We start from the raw sequence: 18,771 nt of genomic DNA, 5'->3' as shown, positions 1-18,771 counted from the left end.
GAACCGTAAAGCAAGCCAAAAGTGTCTGAAGAATACAAAAAATGCCATTTATAATGATGCACACGTGAACTGCCTAGAATATGGTAAGAAAATAGGACACTATGGTCCAAAATACAGCTCACATGTGTGTACTACTGCAAATATGGCAATATACACAACTCTTGTTTTCACCTACACCTATAACTACAAAGACAAAAAGGAGAAAGAAAAAAATATCCTCCCAGACTCAACATTAACTTTACCAGGGCAGACAAAACTCAGGGCATAATAAAGAGAATCATGTTCCAATTTAATATTTTTTTAAGAGTCAATTTTTCCTAAAGTTATTGCAAAAGCTCAATTTTGCAATAAAATGACTCAATGTTACCTCTACAGAAATCATCTAAATTTCACCCTTTCCGAACAAACTTTGTCGCTAAATTTCATCAGCATTTACTTAGAAAAGGATAAAATTAAACTAGGTTTTCTACTATGAGAGTAAAATTAAGCTAAATTTCTACTATAAAGCTATTTTTGCACTATTTTGTATGATAAGTATAAAATTGATCTTCCACAATAACCGTAGGAGCAAATTTGACTCTTATCTCTTGTTTTTTACTACTTTTTTCATTCACAAGCATGATAAACATATATGTTTGTGTGTTTCTTGATCTACTAAAGATGGAAACCTAGCAAACAATTTAGGTGGGAAAATATAACAATCAAAGGGGAGAATAGTGCAGCAGTGTTTCGAAGATGGAAAAAGTACTATAGCCAGTCGGTATCCAGAACCTCTGATGTACAAAAGTAGCTGGAAGCTTCATCCTTGACAACCATAGCCTGCCTCCGCCGCATCTCAATCACTGAGTAGTAACATTTCTTTAGATGCAACGAATGGGCTCAGTTTGGTCTTGCACAGCCAGTCGCTCTGAGACATCAGCTAGTGATTTGAGATTGCATTTGATCAGAGCTTCAACGAAATAGCAAGTTTCATCCTTGGTATTCCCCTCGGGCACATCAACCACAAATGACTCAATCACTAGAGTCCCTGGTCGTCCATCGATAATCTCTGGGTGGAGAGATATAATAGAAGAATAGTTCTGAAGCAAAGCACAAGATAATGAATATGTTAGAAAAACTTAAAACGTGAAACTCTTAATTAAAGTTCCAGAAAATATACTAAGCTACTCACAACAACCAAAATACCAATAAAAGTCCCTAAGATCTGGTTTGCAGCATCATCTGATGTCAAATGCACTACTATAGTAGCAACCAGTTCACCATATTCTCATTTTCTAAACAACATAAGCATACAAATGAAGAAAGTAAAGCACTTCCATAGAATTGCAAATTACAAATCATATATAAAAAGGTGAGCAGAAAAGAAAAATAAAAGACTCAAGTCCATACCTTAAGCCTGTGATCACCGCCAACAATCCTGATGCTAAGAATATGCTCATCCTCATCCAGAAATTCCAATCTTTCAGTACTTGTGGTGGCAGGAAGACCAGATTTTACATCAATTTCTCTAAGACTTCCAATCTGAATATTCCCTTGTGCAACACACCTGCTAATGAAAGGCTTGTACTTCTGCGGTTGATCAAATCTCCTCACCAGTGACCAAACCTATTGATTAAATATTAGGATATTATTTACAAATGATTAGGCAACAACAGAATTAAATGACAAGTTCTAAAAAGAAAGAACCCACGATTCCTGAAAAAAACAAATTGTTGCCACATAAGCTATATCCTTCATTATGGACGTTTCTTTATATAAAATGAATCTATTATTAACCAAGCAATATTGGCAAATGGACGAAACAAGAACTTCAATCCAAGCTCACGCCATTAATTTTTCTGACATAATGCACAATCAAAAGAAACCATCTGGTTTCCTACTATATAGTGAATCTCAAACTAAAAATTTATTCAGTCTAACTATATTCCAAGAGCATAAAGTAAAATTATAGCAAGTCACTCTTCTTCAAAGAAACCGCAAGAAATCTGAAATCCATGTAAGAAAATAAGGCAAACAGAACATAATTTATAGCATGTTCAATTGATATGAAGTTCCCTCATTCTTCTCCTAGTTGGCTTCTCTATAAGAAAATTAAGAGTTTAATAGCTCGTTCATCATCTATAAACTTTATAAGGTACGATATATTCATTAGCTTCCAAACTTAAAGTTTGAAACAGCAACCAAAGAACAATTGCTCGCGTGCATATGACAAAATTCGTATTCAATTTCTAATTTTCTCAGCTTTCTCTATATGCAGCCAGAAAAGCAAAAGAAATATCCAATTGCAAAATATGCGATATTAATATCAATCTTGTACCAAATATCTAACCGGCAAAAGCGAAATTACATATCAACCACGGATATTAGACACTCATTGTAAAAATCATTTGATGAAATTAAAAGAAAAATGCAAAAATCGTACCAAAACTTAACTTGCAAACACAATCCCTCAATCACAATACAAATACAAATCTAGAAATATAGATAAATTCAGGATGATAGAACACAAACCCTCGGAAAACCACACAAACCTACAACGCCATTAATCATAACACTAATCAAGATTTATAAAACCTGGAAAATTCGTATCAAGCAAGGAGGAGAAATTTACAAGATGAACAGGTGCTTTGATATGCTTAACGAGAGCAGAGCTACACTGATTATCAGCAGGATCATGTTTATGGTGTCTCCTTATGTATTCGCTCTCCATACTTCCAAATCCATTCCCCATAGCAGTTACATTACTCCGACTACTCATTTTTCGGTTCTTGTTACTTCCTAGTTCCTTCTCTCCTTCGTCCGGATTGCTTTCTTTTCGAGCCAAACGCGTCCTTATTGTTCTCCGCCAGCAAATAGAATCATGAATCAAAGAGAAAGAGGAAAGAAACGATGCACAGAAACTTGTTTCTATCTTCAAACCCCTCAATCGCCGGGATTGCTGCTCCGTTCACCGGAGCCAACTAATTTCCGTTAACTAACTTTGTAAAAGTGAAATAAGACAAAAGGTTTGTGTATGTCTACCTTCTTTCTTTCTTCTGGCTTTTCAAGATGAGGAGTGGAAGAGGACGAGACTCAGCGCCATAGATAACTACCTTTAAACCTCTCTATCTTCTATCACCTGAAATTATAAAACCGCAACAATTATACAAATATTATTTTATATTTACAAAAATGAAACCTTTACTCGTACTTTTTATTTTTATTAGTTTATTTGGAAATAAAGGCCCTTGAATTAGAAATTATTTACTAAAATGGCACATTTTGTCGTTCGTAGAGACCATGTTATATGACGAAAATACCCCTATTCATCTTTTCTCTATAAAAAATATAAAAAGTAAAAACTGATGAAGAAAAAGCTCCTTTTGTTAACTTTAACGAAAGAAAACAATATCCACTTCAGCCTCACTTTTTTATCAAATTCATTTTTCTTTCACTTCACCTATCTATTTATTTGAGTTCCTTTTTCTCCCCCACCATTCCGTTTTCTTAGTTTTTCTTCTTTTTTTTATTCATTAAGTTTATTTTAATTGGATTTCATATATTTATCATATTTCTTAATTTGTTTAAACTGTGTCTAATATTTTCTGATTTAGTAAGAACAGAAACGAGATTTACGTGGTTACAAAAAAAAAGTTACTCGGATCTGAAATTCAAAAGAGTTTAATTGGTAAGGTTGAGTTTCGAGAAGTATATGTTTTATTTGTTGTTTGTGTTGTATCTTTAATATGTTGTTCTGCTCTTTGTATTTTTTTTTTTCTTAAATACGTGGATCTTGTATCAAACGTATGTATATGTATTTGCATACTTGCACTTTTTTTATGACAGGAAGAAGGCTAATTAGTCCAACAAACACAAAAGGAAAAAAAACTACAACCATACAGTTCTTTCGGTAGTAACTCCACTAGCGTCAGCTAGAAGAGTATTTTGGATGCATGTGGAAGGCACACCACACTCGTAATGGCCCATAGAAAGAGATCCCGTGAAATTTTCCATACAGTCAACCGCTTGGTTCCATTCCCAAAAGGTATGAGCAAAGAATGTCCCAATTACTATCCCGAAGTAAGTGACACTGCATCAGAAGCCAAGAATAAGGGTGTGTTTCATCCGAGTTACTTTCATCAATTGAACCACAACTCTCGAGTCAAGCTCAAAAATCACATGATCAAGGTCGTGATTCCATGCAAGTTTCATCCCAAAATATAAGCATCGGAGCTCTGCTAGGAAGGTTGTGCAACAACCAAGATTGACTGCAAAACTAGCCTGCTACCATCCCATATTATCGCAGAGGAGTTTCCCGCCGCTGCCATACTCGGGTTACCATTGCTTGCTCCGTCTGTATTCATTTTGAACCACCCGTTGCACGGAGCCCTCCATCCAACATTTATAATATTGTTGTTCCTGGTACGACTTCCCCTGTTTAGCTCAGCCACAGACAGAAAGGCCTGAGCCTGATCAATTATGAAAGAAACGAGATTTTGTATTCTCCATTCCCCTTCAAAAACTACAGAGTTCCGCAACCTCCAAACCCACCAAACTATCGTGGCAAACATCACTAGCCACTCAATGTTACCTCATTTATTCGGGCAACTCGATTTCTAAACAATCAATCGTATATCGAGCAGTTAAAAGGAAGTGCTACCAAATTTTCCTGATCTAGCATCAATCTAAAAAAGCGCAAAGTTAAGACTCGCTTAAGTTTGTATGTATTTATACTTTTCTTATCTAATAAAATGAAATAATATATGCATTTTCATTAAAAAAAAAAAAAAACAAAAGAAACCAAATTGTTTTTACTAATATTTATGGTATTCTAATTTTGGGAGGAAAATATGGGGATAAAGTGGTCCATCTCTAGTCTATAGCAAGCGACAAAATTTGGTTCATTTATATTTTATGGTAGTTGGATTGAGATAAGATATTAATTGGCTTCACAATTGAGAGATTCTAATTAATTTAAACACTATATTAAAATAGTGTTACACAAAAAAATCATTATTTATAAATAATGCAAGTTTTATGGTTTTCAATTATTTTTGCTTTGCTTTCTTAAAAAATTATTTTTGCTTTACTATATTTTATGTTGTCTTTGTCACTATTAAATTAATTTTATAACAAACCATTTCAATGATTAAATATAAACTAATATTTATATCATTAAAGTAACTATAAAAGTTTTTCTATCCTTTTCTCTCTATGAATAATGACAAACTAATTAATAATTTTTTATTTACTTTATATAATAGATGAATATTTTTCATAGTGTCATACATCACCATGACAAATAGAAAAGTTGTCACTCAATGCAAGAGGCACAAGCAAAACTTTGTCTATAATTTTATCATATTTTAAAAAATGTATGATAAATAAATTTTTTAATCAATGTAATGGGTCAAAAAATTAAAATATATTTCATATTAATAGGAAAAGGTACTGGCTAAAAATTCGGATTTAACGGTTTAATAGATTAGCTCTTGTAGTGCATAACATTGAAGTGAAATGATACGAATTGGATCTAGTATTACTGATTTTATAATAGTTCATGCTATAAGCAAGTTTAGGATGAGTTGTAATTGATCCACAAATTAAGAGAGCATACCGAGAGAGGAGAGGGCACACGCGACTCTTGAGAAAAAGAAGACATAGAGTTTTCTCTGATACTAATTATGTTAGGTTAGAGTTTACATCACGTAATATTTTATTTATATGTTACTTATTACAATTAAACTTGATTATAATAGAATCTTATTTGGCCAATTTCTGTTATGGACGGGTAATATATAAGAGGTACAAGCAAAACTTTATCTATAATGCCATCATATTTTAAATTCAAAAAATGTATACTAGTAATTAATTTTTTTTATCAATGCAATGAGTCAAAAATTAAAATATATTTCATATTAATAGGAAAAGATATGCGGTAAGAAATCGAATATGACGATCTAATGGATTACCTCTTATAGTGCAGAACCGTTGAATATCGGCTGAATGGTACGAATCAGATTATGTATTACCGCTCCTATAACAACTACACTAAGCAAGCTTAGGAAGACTTGTGATTGATTCACGAACTAAGAATGTATATTGAGAGAAGAGGAGGTGTGCGATCCTTGAGGAGAGGTAACATAAAGTTTTCTCTAATACTAATTATGTTAGGTTAGAATTTAGATGTGACATAATGTGCTATTTATATGTCACTTTAGGATTAAACCTAATCCTAATAGAACCCGGATTGACTCATTCTTGTTATGGGCGGATAATTAATTAGGCTTATCCCGACTCAATTAATTAATTCATACATCTCCAACCTTTAAGTAACGGAAACATATTTCTTACCTCTTCTCATTCACACCCGCAAATAGTTCGTGCGACCAACATACTACCGAAAGCTCTTATGCTGTAAACTTGTTGAACATATACATTCTCTCATATAACATGTATTAAAACAAGTGGTATACACTCGTTGGGGATATATAAGCGTTTGATGAACATGTGTTATACATCAGTTGTATGCTTTATCCTAGATTTCACATCACATTCATTGGAATCAATTTTATCTCTACAGTTTTTTATTTTTATAATTATGCCCTTGAGCACAATTGTTCATACTGCGAAGCATAGAATGTTGAAGATATGAACATATGAAATCTTTTCCTCTTACTATGTTCTTTCCATCATCATTTAACTCGTTTGTCTAGTTGACCTCTTTTTGGGCTGAGCGATCACCTAACCCATGAGATCATCCGTCTAAGATAGCTATATTAAATTGATTCTCAACTAAGTTCATGAACTTTCTAAATCATTTAATGCTTTAGATTTCTGAGATATTAAATAGATGTGATCATACCTTATATTGTAATCAATAAAAGGTATTAGAACCAATGTCTATCCCTCATATTCATTAGACAATGTACATTTTAATGGATTAACTATAAAGGGTAGTCGACTCTAATGGCGTTTCCAAAAGGTTTCTAAACATTTTCCCTTTTAGGCATGATTCATATGGTGGTAATTCAACTTTTTAAACTACCCAACATGTCTTCCTTAGACAATTGATTCATTTAGACCTTTCGTCAAGCATGGAAAGGACTAAAAGCCACTCAACTATCAGCAGGGTCGGCTGAGCTTCTAGGCAACCTAGGCAATTGCCTAGGGCCCCCTAAGAATTAGGGCCCCATATATATTATTATAGTAATATATAGGTTAGTTTGGTTAATTGGTAAAAAAAGAGAGATGTGATAAATTTGCTACATATATAAGATTTTAAATAAAAAAAAATTGTCAGTTTTGGAGATTGGAAAGTACACAATATTGCCATAAGATTTTATGCTAATGAGTTTGTTAAGTGATATTACTATCTAAGCATTAAATTGAACACAAGGAAAAAAGGTCTTAGAAGAACAAAGGCTCAAAGCCTTACTTCTGGTCTGGAAATAAAAGCCCAGAAGCAAGAAAGAACAAGACAGGCGTTGACATGCAATCACATCACGTCATTCCCAAAATACCAAAAAGGACAAGTTACAGAAGCCTTGTCCCCCAACGACTCTCTTTTTATACTAGAAATAGAAAGAGTGCAGACTGTAAGTCTGTCATACCAGAAGATAGAAGAACGCATGGCTCAAGAGACAGGAGCCCATGTGTTGTCAACGGTAATCTTTTAGGCTGTTGGCACATAAGTCAGAAGTTGATGGTGACAGAAGCTGTTTCCCTCCAAACGGCTAGTTTGAAATTCAAACGGATCTTTTCCTAAAGCTTCCACTATAAAAGCCAAATACAATGCTCATTCACAACTGGCGCTTTCATAAAACGCTGAAAAGAGATAAAAAAAAAGCTTCAAAGTGAAACTCGAGCAATATCTTATGATACACATTCATTTCAATATTTGTGTAAATCATATAAAGAGTTTGTACTTAAATTGTGTTATGTCTTAGAACAAATCTTCTATTGTAAATCAGAAGCTCTATTACCTGTTTCAGTTACAAGCGACTAGTTAGAGAGGATAGATAACTTAGTGTTGTTTATAAAGGAAGGTACTTTGCAGAAGCTTTGCCTATCGTAAAGGTTTGTGGTCTACCTGTAAAGAGTTCAGTAGTGGATTAAAGCTCAAAAGAAGGTATTTTGAGGATTGGACATATGTGAGAGATCAAACCAGTATAAATCAACTATGTAACTCCTTCACTACATCTGCTCTTACTTATGATTTTTTCTGCTCTAAATATTAAATCTCATATATAAGCTTCGAACAATATGCACCACAAACTAGTATCAATCTTAAGGGTACATAGAAGCTCATCTAAGCGACCTATCTTCTAAATGCATAAGTCAGAAGCAGAATCAAGTTTTGTTGACTGATTAATTTAGTAAATGGAACTTTCCTCTAATTCCAAAGTTTGTCTATGTGCTTTCCATTTAAAAGCTAAGTGAGAAATTTTATTAATTGGTTAAAATTAACCAATTGTTCCATTCACCCCCGTTTGGAATAAATCTAACCTCATAAGAGACCAACAATCCCAACTAGATTGTCACCCACTATCGAGCCTCTTAGAACAGCCAAGTTTGAATTTGACTGGTCCACGTTAGTAAACACATCCTGTTTTAGCTAAATTATTAGTAAATCATCCTATTATTAAGTTATTAACCAAACATTAGTATAACCAAATATGTGAAAAACTTCATGTTATTACTTTAAAAAATAGATAGAAATATAAATGAAATTTCTTCTAATCTTAGGAGCATGAGAATATCATGCAGGAGGATAGTCCGGCCAGCTCTTAGATTCAATCTACAAGTTCTAATCCCTTGAACTTCAACCTTCAAGTTGTCTCCCATGTATAGCCACCTGGATCCGACTCGAAATCATCGAAATTCGATAAAGGAACCTCGATCCTTTGTCATGTGGTCCATAACACCTGAATTAACAATCCACAAAAGATTAATTTTAGTTAAAAGAACAATAGTATATATAAAAATTTGACTCACACATGAGTTAATGGAATGTACCTTAGGGATAGCGTAATCATTTACATAGTGCCCTTTCTGCTAGGAGTTAAAACATTTCACACTTGAAATATTAGCATTTTTCTTATTTTTTGGCCTCTTGCTCTTTTTCTGTTGCGTCTTCTTAGCTGTTTTGCTTGCTATTTATCCTTGCCATAGAAACGATTGTGTTTCTTATCTTGAATATTGGATTTTTGTCCAACTAAATGTGAACTAGCATACTTAGATTCAAAATTGATATTAAAAGATGCTAACCGGTCCTTCTCAAGCTCAAGATAGCGACTCACATCTTCAAATGTTTGGATAGATGTAGAGTGAGTTAGATGAATTTTCATATGCCCCCAACTATTAGACAATGAGCGGATAACGACCTAAATACTCTGGTCATCGGTAAATTTATGACCTCATGCACTAAGCTCATTGATCATATATAATTTATGATCAATTTTCTTCTTGTAAGTATCGAAGTTAAGTGTCAGAGACTAGAGCTTTGTCAGAGATATACCTCCGAACATGTCCTTTATTGTCTCGTTAGTTCGAAACTCTTTAGTGAGGCCGTCATCCATTGAACTGCGCAAGCTAAGACAGACTTTGGAATTCTTCTTTTTCAAGTCACATAAACTTCTTTGTCTCTCATGTGTGGAGTAGTAGCTCGGTCTTTAGGTTAATTCAAAACCATTTCCAAGGTATCAAGAACCTCAAGGTCCTCCAACACATAATGGATCTTGATACTCCAAGCATCATAATTATCTTTGTTAAGTATAAGGTCTTTGTAAGTTCATCTATAATTGATTTTGAATTGTTAGAACTTGATCAATAATGAATACATGTGCACAGACTTAATTTTTTATTATTATTTTAGATTAAACAATATATTTAGAATTAGAATGTTTAAAAAAAATTAGAATTAGAAAATAGCCGATGATTAGAGGTGTCAAAATGGCTAAAAAGATTGACCCAACCTATTTAATAAATGGGTTGACCCAATCCAACCCATTTAATAAATGGGTTGTAATAACCTATTTGTATAGAGGTCAAAATGACCCAACCCATTTATTAAATGGGTTATATGGGTTGACCCGTTTAACCCATTTAACTAAATCTAATTAAAAATTAAACAAAAATAAAAAAAACGTAGAAACATAAAAACATGAAAAGGTAAAAATTACACGGATCGACTCATTTAACCCAATTAACTAAAATATAATATAATATCTGGTTATTCATCCTGTTATATGATATAGTCTCTTAGTGTAATTAAAATTCAATTAAAATTCAACTAAGTACAAAAAGAACTAGCGTAAAAAGCCTAGAAATTTGTTCATTTGAATTTCAATTAACATACACGTAAAAAACTATTAGTCCAAATAATGTAATGTTCTATAAAATCAAACAACAACGTAGTAATCATCCAAATCATCAAAAAAAATTGAAATTCCATAATTTTTGAAATTTCGGAATTTTCAAAATTCCAGAATTTCCGGAATTTCAGAATATCTAGAATTTCTGAAAATTTTGAAATTTCAGAATTTTTGATATTCCAGATTTTGGAATTTCGGAATTTTCGAAATTCTAGAATTTTAAATTTTAGAATTTTTGAAATTCTAGAATTTCAATTCTTCAGATTCTGAAATTCTAGAATTTTTCAAAATTCCAAAATTTCTGGAATTTCAGAATATCTGGAATTTCTGAAATTTCAGAATTTTTGATATTCCAGATTCTGAAATTTCAGATTTTGGAATTTCAGAATTTTCGAAATTCTAGAATTTTTAAAATTTTAGAATTTTTAAAATTTTAGAATTTTTGAAATTCCAGAATTTTTGAAATTCTAGAATTTCAATTCTTCAGATTCTGAAATTCTAGAATTTTTCAAAATTACAAAATTTCTGAATTTTTGAAATTCTAGAATTTTCAGATTCTGAAATTTCAGAATTTCAAAAATTCAGAAATTCCAGATATTCAGAAATTCCAGAATTTTTGAAATTCCAGAATTTTTGAAATTCTAGAATTTCAGAATTTTCATATTCTGGAATTTCAGAATTTTTGAAATTCTAGAATTTTCAGATTTTGGAATTCTTCAGATTCTGGAATTACAGAATTCTTCAGATTCTGGAATTCTAGAATTCTTTAGATTATGGAATTCAAGAATTCTTCAGATTCTAGAATTCCAGAATTTTTGAAATTCTATAATTTTTGAAATTCCAGAATTTTTGAAATTCCAGAATTTTTGAAATTCCAGAATTTTTGAAATTTTTGAAATATGAAATTTATTGAAAAAACACATGATCTATGAAACTTATTGAATTTTAGATATTTAAATTCTAGAAATTTATTGAATTTTAGAATTTCTGATCTATAAAACCATGTGTTTTTTTAAATTAACCCTTAATTTTATAAGTTTTCTTTTGAGAATATATATAATTTAATATTTCGTGGAGTTAGAGAATATTATTTTTTGTTTTAGACGTTTTGTATGAGAAATAAAAAAATATATTTATTAATTATTAAATAAATGAATGTTTTGACGAAATTATTTATTAGGTTGTCGTCACAGCTTCACATCCTCACATTTTATAAATAAATAAATATATTATTTCAAAAGGAAACCATATATAATCAATTGAAAAATCTACTAATATTAAAGAATAAGTATGAAAAGAATAATATGAAGAGAATAATTCTGATTTAGTGGAGGAATAATTCAAATTTCATTCAATAATTCAAATCTACTAATATTAAAGAATAAGTATTTGTGGTTGTTTTAAGATGAATAAGAAACTAATGGGTGATTAAAAAAAAAAGGAACTAATGGGTTATTGTGTTGACCCTGCCAAAAACCTATTCAACCCTTTTATTATATGGGTTAAATGGCTCAACCTCTTTATGACCCAGTCCATAAAAGGGTCAACCCTAACCTATTTAAATGATGGGTTAAATGGGTCAATAAATGGGTTATGACTCATTTTGACAGCTCTACCGATGATATATTTTTAAATAAAATTTAACTAATATCTAGTAGGAACAGCAAAGAACATCATAAACTATTCAGAAAATGATCATTTGGTAAAAATAATATTGTTTCTAAGTTGTTTTTTTCATTTGACATTATATAACAAACGAAAAAAAAGGTGGATAAGTCAATAAAAAACTTCCTTCTCTTAGCATGAAAAAGTCTTTGCTACATTGAAAATCTGGCTGACCTAAAAAGATTTTTTGAAAGAGTTAGTTTTTTTTGGTGAGCGAACAAGGCGCAAGGCCCAAGGGAAAACAAAAACAGAAACTAAAAACGAGAAACTCTGCTAGTCATTACTCCTCTGCTGTCGTTATCAAGGATATCCTGGAGGCCTACAGGGGGAACATCAAACTCATGATGGCCCAGGGGGCAAGAACCTGCGAAGTTCGCCAGCCAGTCAGCAGCACGGTTACCTTCTCTAAAGGTGTGAACAAATTGAACAGACCACTCTCTGTCTCTAATTTCCTGACATCTTATAATGAGCCATGCATACGGGTGATGGAGTTCTGGAGTAGTTGTGAGAAGTTGAAGGGCAGCCTTCGAGTCTGATTCCAGGATGACGTTTCTAAAGCCCTTATTCCAGGCAAGGCAAAGCCCAAGAAAAATACCCCAAATTTCAGCGAGGGTGACGGTGCAATAGCTTTTATTGGCTCCAAACCCTCCTAGCCAGTGACCCTTCCAATCACGAATCAGACCTCCTACAGAAGCATGGCCAGGGTTGCCTTTACACGCTTCATCCGTGTTAATTTTAAATTGACTCTCCTCCGGTGTCTGCCATCGAACCCAAACACATCTTGGTCTGTCATCTCGTACATTCCTGATAACAGTCCGAGCATGCTTAAATTCTTCACAAGCTTCGCGAACAATAGAAACACCAGTAACCGGCTTATCTACTCCTTTAAAGACAAGATTATTCCTCCATTTCCACAGCCACCAGATGCTAAATAAGAAGAGCACTCGCCACTGTATACCCCAAATCATTTCTGGATCTTTTAAGTTGTCGATGAGCCAATGCAGGAGATCTGTTGAGAAAAAGGTAGGCCGATTGCGAAGATGCGGGAAGTTGTTCCAGAAAGCTCGAACAGTACCACAATCACGCAGCATGTGAAGTTCAGTTTCCTCCTCCTGGCAAGCCAGGCAGTTCGGGTCTGATGCTAAGTGCCTCCGTCTTCTATTGGCGTTACACATTAATCCCCCGTGAATGAGCGTCCAAACGAAGCATTTAATTTTCTCTGGGATTTCAAGTTGCCAGAAGAGTACCCAATTATCTCCATCTGCATTTATCTGAGCCTCAGTATTCAGTTCCTTATAACCAGTAGAGACCGTATAACGACCACTAGAAGGATTCGGCCAGTACCACTGATCATCAATCGGACTTGCAGGGCAGACCGCCAAGGAGGCTAGCTTTTGCTTGGCCAATACAGGGAAACCTGATGGAAGCTTCTCCCAGTGCCATCTCGACTCATCCTCGAGCCAGTAACTACTAACTGTATCATTGGCATTGCCCAATATCTCACTGCTAGCCATCCCTTCACTCAAAGCTGTCGTCCCGCACCACCTCTCGGACCAGAACTTGGTATTCTTACCATTGTAAATTAGTTTTGCAGCACCTCGCTTAATAACTATTCCGCCTGTAATGATTCCTTTCCATGTGCTTGAGGCTGTTACTTTAGCATTAAACAGCTCCAAGCCAGAGCGAGAGCTTCCATATTTCGCCCGCAGAACTCGGGTCCAAAGGGAATTAGCGTTCGTCAACATCATCCAGCTTAACCGGGCTAGCATAGAGAGGTTATAATCATGCTTTTTCTTGATCCCTAAACCTCCTTCTTTTTTCTTCAAGCAAACTGTATTCCAATTGACTAAGTGAAGCTTCCTTTCCTGACCATGAGCGCCCCAGAGGAACTTCCGATTTGCACGGTCCAATTTATCACACACACCACGAGGAAGGAGAGCAGTTTGCATTGCGTAGTTTGGGATGGCTAAAGTAACCGATTTAATAAGTGTTAGGCGCCCAACAAAATTAAGACATTTCGCCTTCCAGCCCACTAATTTGGTATGAACCCAGTCCAGAACATAACCGTAAGTAGTCTTAGAAGTCCTTTTATGAAGGACCGGCATCCCTAAGTACCAGCCAAGGTCTGTCATTTTTGCGATGCCAAGGATAGCACAGATGTCTTGGTTGTTCGACTCAGAAATATTGTCAGAGAAGAGAACACGGGACTTGTTTAAGCTGACCTTTTGTCCGGAGCACTCCCCAAACTCACAAAGGACCTCTCTGATTAAAAGAGCCTGATCAGTTGAAGCTTCAGACATTAGCACAATGTCGTCGGCGAAGAAGATGTGAGAAAGCTTCGGACCCCCACGAGAAAGCTCAATAGACTTCCACCTACCATTGGTAATGTTATCCATAATCATATGACCAAGTCTTTCTAAACAGATGACGAACAAATAGGGAGAAAGAGGGTCTCCTTGTCGAAGCCCTCGAGTTGGGGAGAAGGGGTCAAGAGGTTCCCCATTCCAAAGCACCTTCATACTGGAGCCCTTAACACAGGCCATGATCAGATTAACTAAATTCGACTCCAAACCTAGTTTCTGAAGCGTATCCTGCAGAAAAGACCAGGAGATTCTATCATACGCTTTCTCTAAATCTAGCTTCATAATCATAAGACCACGACGCCCTTTCTTCTTTTTGAACGAATGAATAGTTTCTTGTAACAGAATGATGTTGTCAGCAATTTGTCATCCTGGGACAAAACTACTCTGGGTGGGCCCAACAACAGAACGGAGCATCGGCTTCAAATGATTGACAATGCACTTGGTCACCACTTTGTACAGTATGTTACACAGACTGATAGGACGAAATTGTGAAATCATTTCAGGCGAAGGGACTTTCGGAATAATTGTAAGAAAAGTCTCATTCCAACTCGGAGGAATAGACCTAGAGTGAAGAGCCTGCAGGACTGCCTCAGTGAAAGCAGGGCCAACAGTATCCCAAAATTGATGAAAGAAACCAGATTGATAGCTGTCGGGGCCAGGAGCCTTAAACGGGCTCATCTCAAATAGGGCAGTACGCACAGCAGCGCCCGTCATCCAAGCTAAGGGAGCCCCTGTATTCATTCTCTGGCAGGGAGGGAACTGGTGTTCAGTAGAGAGAATCGGCCTGTTTGTACGCTCTTTTGTATAAAGAGAAGCATAATAGTTGTGAACGATTCCCTTAATTTCCTCAGCATTCCAGGTCCAAACTTCAGTTGCATCTTTTAGGCAATCAATTTTGTTCCTTCTACGGCGAATAACTGTGGATGCGTGAAAAAAGGCAGAATTCTTATCCCCAAAGCGAATCCAATTCACCCAGGACTTTTGGAACCATAAGGTTTCTTCTTGTAACAGAACCATATTAAGATCCCGAGTAAGAATGCGTTCCAGACGGAGGAGGCCACGGGTCACCCGAATTGCCAAATCACGATGAACCCCTGTAAGACGCTGCAATAATCTCTGTTTTCTGTACTGAATATTACCAAACACATTCTTATTCCACTGCTGTAACTCTGGAGTAAGACCGGCTAAGCTGCTTGAAATATCCACTGAGTCAATCCAAGCCTCTTGAAAGAAAGCATGGAACTGATTATGCTGAAGCCAAACCGCTTCGAATCGAAACGGTCTCTGCAGGTGGTCAGGAGGCTGTAACTTTAATTCGAGCAAGATAGGGATATGATCAGATTGGTTCCGCGGAAGATGGCGAAGAGAAGCTCCAGAGAAGTTCAGTCTAAACTGCGTGTTACAGAGAGCCCTATCCAACCGACAGGCTATGCGAGTCCGAATGGAATGCCCCTTATACCAGGTGAACATCGGACTAAGAAATCCAAGATCCACCAGCTGCATATTGATGGCGTAAAGTCTAGGCGGTAGAGTTTCTGACGACGAAATGTATATATTATGAGTGCGGACTTTATATCTATGAATGTGGTCTTTATAAATTGCTCTTAACTCTACTAGACGCTATGACTACTTAGGGACAAGTGTACCCCGTCGTATCAAGTAATAATCCGGTTAAGACCGGGTATCGAATCCACGGGATTTATAATTACAAGTATTAGACGACTCGGTTTCGTATGTTATTTAAGCGACGATTACTTTGGGGTAGAGTAAGACACAACTACACACTATTCCTAACTATTGGCGACACAGATTTATGTAGCTAAAACCCTATGAAGTGGGATGAATTATGATAAGTTATAACCACGATAAATAACGACTCTAAATGTATACGGATAATAATTTACTCTTGCAAAGATGACTAAGTGTAGTAGGACCGACCCGTGAAGTACTTAGACTACGTGATTCCTAGTCAAGGCGTGTCTAATGCGGGGGAATTAGAAACTAGGGCCCGTAAGTTCCGTGGCTTGTCAATTCCTACGGTTTTTGGTTTGTCACTTCCGGTAGGGCAACACCTATATAACTCCCTAAGGATAGCCCGAATGGCGTCGGAAATCGCGTTCTCCTACACAATAATCAATTATCAATATCAAAACAAGTAGCAAATACTAACACGTAAAAGAGAAATAGAGATTATAAATCATGAAATTATAAATATGAAATGTATATAAATGGAATACAACCAAGCCTAGTACATAGGAAGAGTACAAGCTAATTAGCACGTAAAAGGGGAGAATCCGCCCTTGAAACTAGCTAACCGGACTCAAAGCCGTCTCCTAGGTCGTGGAGGTGGAACTCTCGAGCTTGGTGACGAATGGTGGAGCGGAACTTCGATGGAATGCCGAAACAACCGAACAAGCTCTCGAGGTGGAGAGTTTAGCTACAAAAACTGAATCTATACTACAACAAGTAACAAAACAAGTATATTTTGCTCTCTAGTGTGTAATTATTTCTTGGATTGTCTCAAATGAAGTTCAAGAGCTTCCTATTTATAGACATCAAGCAAAGGGCAAGTTTGTAACTTCACAAAGTACAAGTATGGAGCAATATTATTTGGTGCAGAAATCCCATGATACGCCCCGCGTAAATGCACATTCCGTCAGAAATCTCCTGCATGTGGACCAATTCGTTGTCTTGTTGTCTCAAGCACGCCCCGCATAAAGGATTGTACGCCCCGCGTGTTTGAGTCTCTGAAGTTTTATTGCTTGAATTGGTGCTTTTACGCCGTGCGTAGCTGAAGTATGCCCCGCGTAAAAGAGTCTCTGAGTTTTTATCATTGAGGAAATGCCTGGTATGCCTCGCGTGTATGGTTATATGCCCCGCGCACTAAGAGTTGACTCAGGGAAATAGTGCAGTCTGACTTTCAGGATTAGGCCAATTATTGCCGACATGTGTCATACGCCCCGCGTAGAATGGCATACACCCCGCATATGCTGAGTCAATTCCACATGGCTCCTACGGATAAGGCAATTATTGCTGACACATGTTTCACGCCCCGTATAAAGGAGTATACGCCCCGCGTATTTGAGTAGATTTTCTGCTCCTTACTCGTACCTGAAATACAAATCTTGCGAGCCGAGTTAGCTTGACGTTTTTATTTCCTAAACTAATCAAAAGCATGGAAAATTAACAGAAAGTTCGAGATTTATTTTTATTTCTTTATTTGATCAAAACACTTTATTTTTGTAATTAAACTTATTTATTTTATCCAAAATCAACCCGTAAATCACGCTAAAAGATAGGGGTAAAATACCCCTATCACATATCATTGATCTAATCGGCAAAGAGAGAGCATCGAGAAAGAACCCCATGAGCCCCACCCTGCTTTTCTTCCATGCTCTTGATACAATTGAAATCTCTAATTATAACCCACGGGGCATTAATACCAGTTTGAACATTCAGCATATCCGCCATGAATTCTCGTTTGAAGCTCATTTGAGGGCAAATGTAAACAAAGGTTGCCAGAAAAAGGAGGCTTCGTTGGGCTCCATGAATGTGAGAGACTCTGGTATGCAAAAACTGTCTGTTGCGAACGAGCACTGTGATGGCGGTCTGATAGGAGTTCCAAAACAACCAGATACCCCCACTAAATCCATCGGTATCAATATAATCCACACTATCAAAATTGAGCTTCCGACGGAGGTCATCAGCTCGGCTTTAGGGGAGGCGGGTCTCAAGAAGAACCATGATCTTAGGTTTAAACACAGAAAGAACATGTCGAAGAGCCCGGTGAAACTTATTACCACCGGATCCAAAATAATTCCAAGAGAGGATCATAAAAGAGATTAGAACGAACCTGGTAAAAGCAATCCACTAAGAGCTTGGGTTAGAGGACTGGCCCTACTCGATCTGTAACTCGTTTAGATTCCAGGCCGATAGTGGCTCGATGTTATTCCAGATAGCTCGGAAGCGTTTCCGTTTTACGGCCCCCTCAGAACTGTCTGCATTCTCTTTCCCATCACCGGCAATCTCCATATCCATCGTAGAATCTGCAACATTATCCAGAAGGTAGTCAAAACCATTTGCAATTTTTATACCCTTGTTGTGGTTGAGGGTAAAAGGGCGGGGAGTGCTCTGTATGTTTCTGTTTGTATTGGTAGTGGTGAAGGCAAAGCCTGGGGGAGCTGTTGCCTGATTATTCTGGGTACTCTTTGTTAGTGGTTGGTGTGTTATATGTGGGGAGGGAGCTGCTGTTTTAACAATCGGAGGGGTAGTTTTGTTGGGGTTTAGTGTCCTATAGACAATTGTTCTAGGATACAAACTTAATGTAAATGAATTGTTCTTTATATCATTTGTTTTAATGAGATATATGTTTTATAACTATATAAAGG

General features: G+C 35.9%; 1 protein-coding gene across 1 annotated transcript; it reads right to left on the bottom strand.

The window, feature by feature from the left end:
* Nucleotides 1-22: 22 nt before the first annotated feature.
* Nucleotides 23-3,154, bottom strand: LOC136224115 (abscisic acid receptor PYL8). Its single transcript, XM_066012371.1, has 4 exons — nt 3,022-3,154; nt 2,612-2,938; nt 1,390-1,605; nt 23-1,079 (listed from the first exon to the last, which is right to left on the bottom strand). The coding sequence occupies exons 2-4, from the start codon at nt 2,756-2,758 to the stop codon at nt 861-863; spliced, it is 582 nt and encodes a 193-aa protein (XP_065868443.1). The 5' UTR covers nt 2,759-2,938; nt 3,022-3,154; the 3' UTR covers nt 23-860.
* Between the last annotated feature and the right edge of the window lie 15,617 nt (nt 3,155-18,771).

The sequence above is a fragment of the Euphorbia lathyris genome, chromosome 1, assembly GCF_963576675.1.
Source record: "Euphorbia lathyris chromosome 1, ddEupLath1.1, whole genome shotgun sequence".
In the NCBI taxonomy this organism is placed as follows: Eukaryota; Viridiplantae; Streptophyta; class Magnoliopsida; order Malpighiales; family Euphorbiaceae; genus Euphorbia; species Euphorbia lathyris.
Note: the sequence above shows the minus strand (reverse complement) of the source record. Positions and strands in the feature narration are given on the sequence as shown.

Coding starts and splice junctions, on each gene's coding strand:
- LOC136224115 (XM_066012371.1), bottom strand. CDS start 2,758: ATGAGTAGTCGGAGTAATGTAACTGCTATGGGGAATGGATTTGGAAGT. Junction 1,606..2,611: donor TCAAAGCACCTGTTCATCTT/GTAAATTTCTCC, acceptor TTTAATCAATAG/GTTTGGTCACTGGTGAGGAG. Junction 1,080..1,389: donor GCGGTGATCACAGGCTTAAG/GTATGGACTTGA, acceptor GCTTTGCTTCAG/AACTATTCTTCTATTATATC.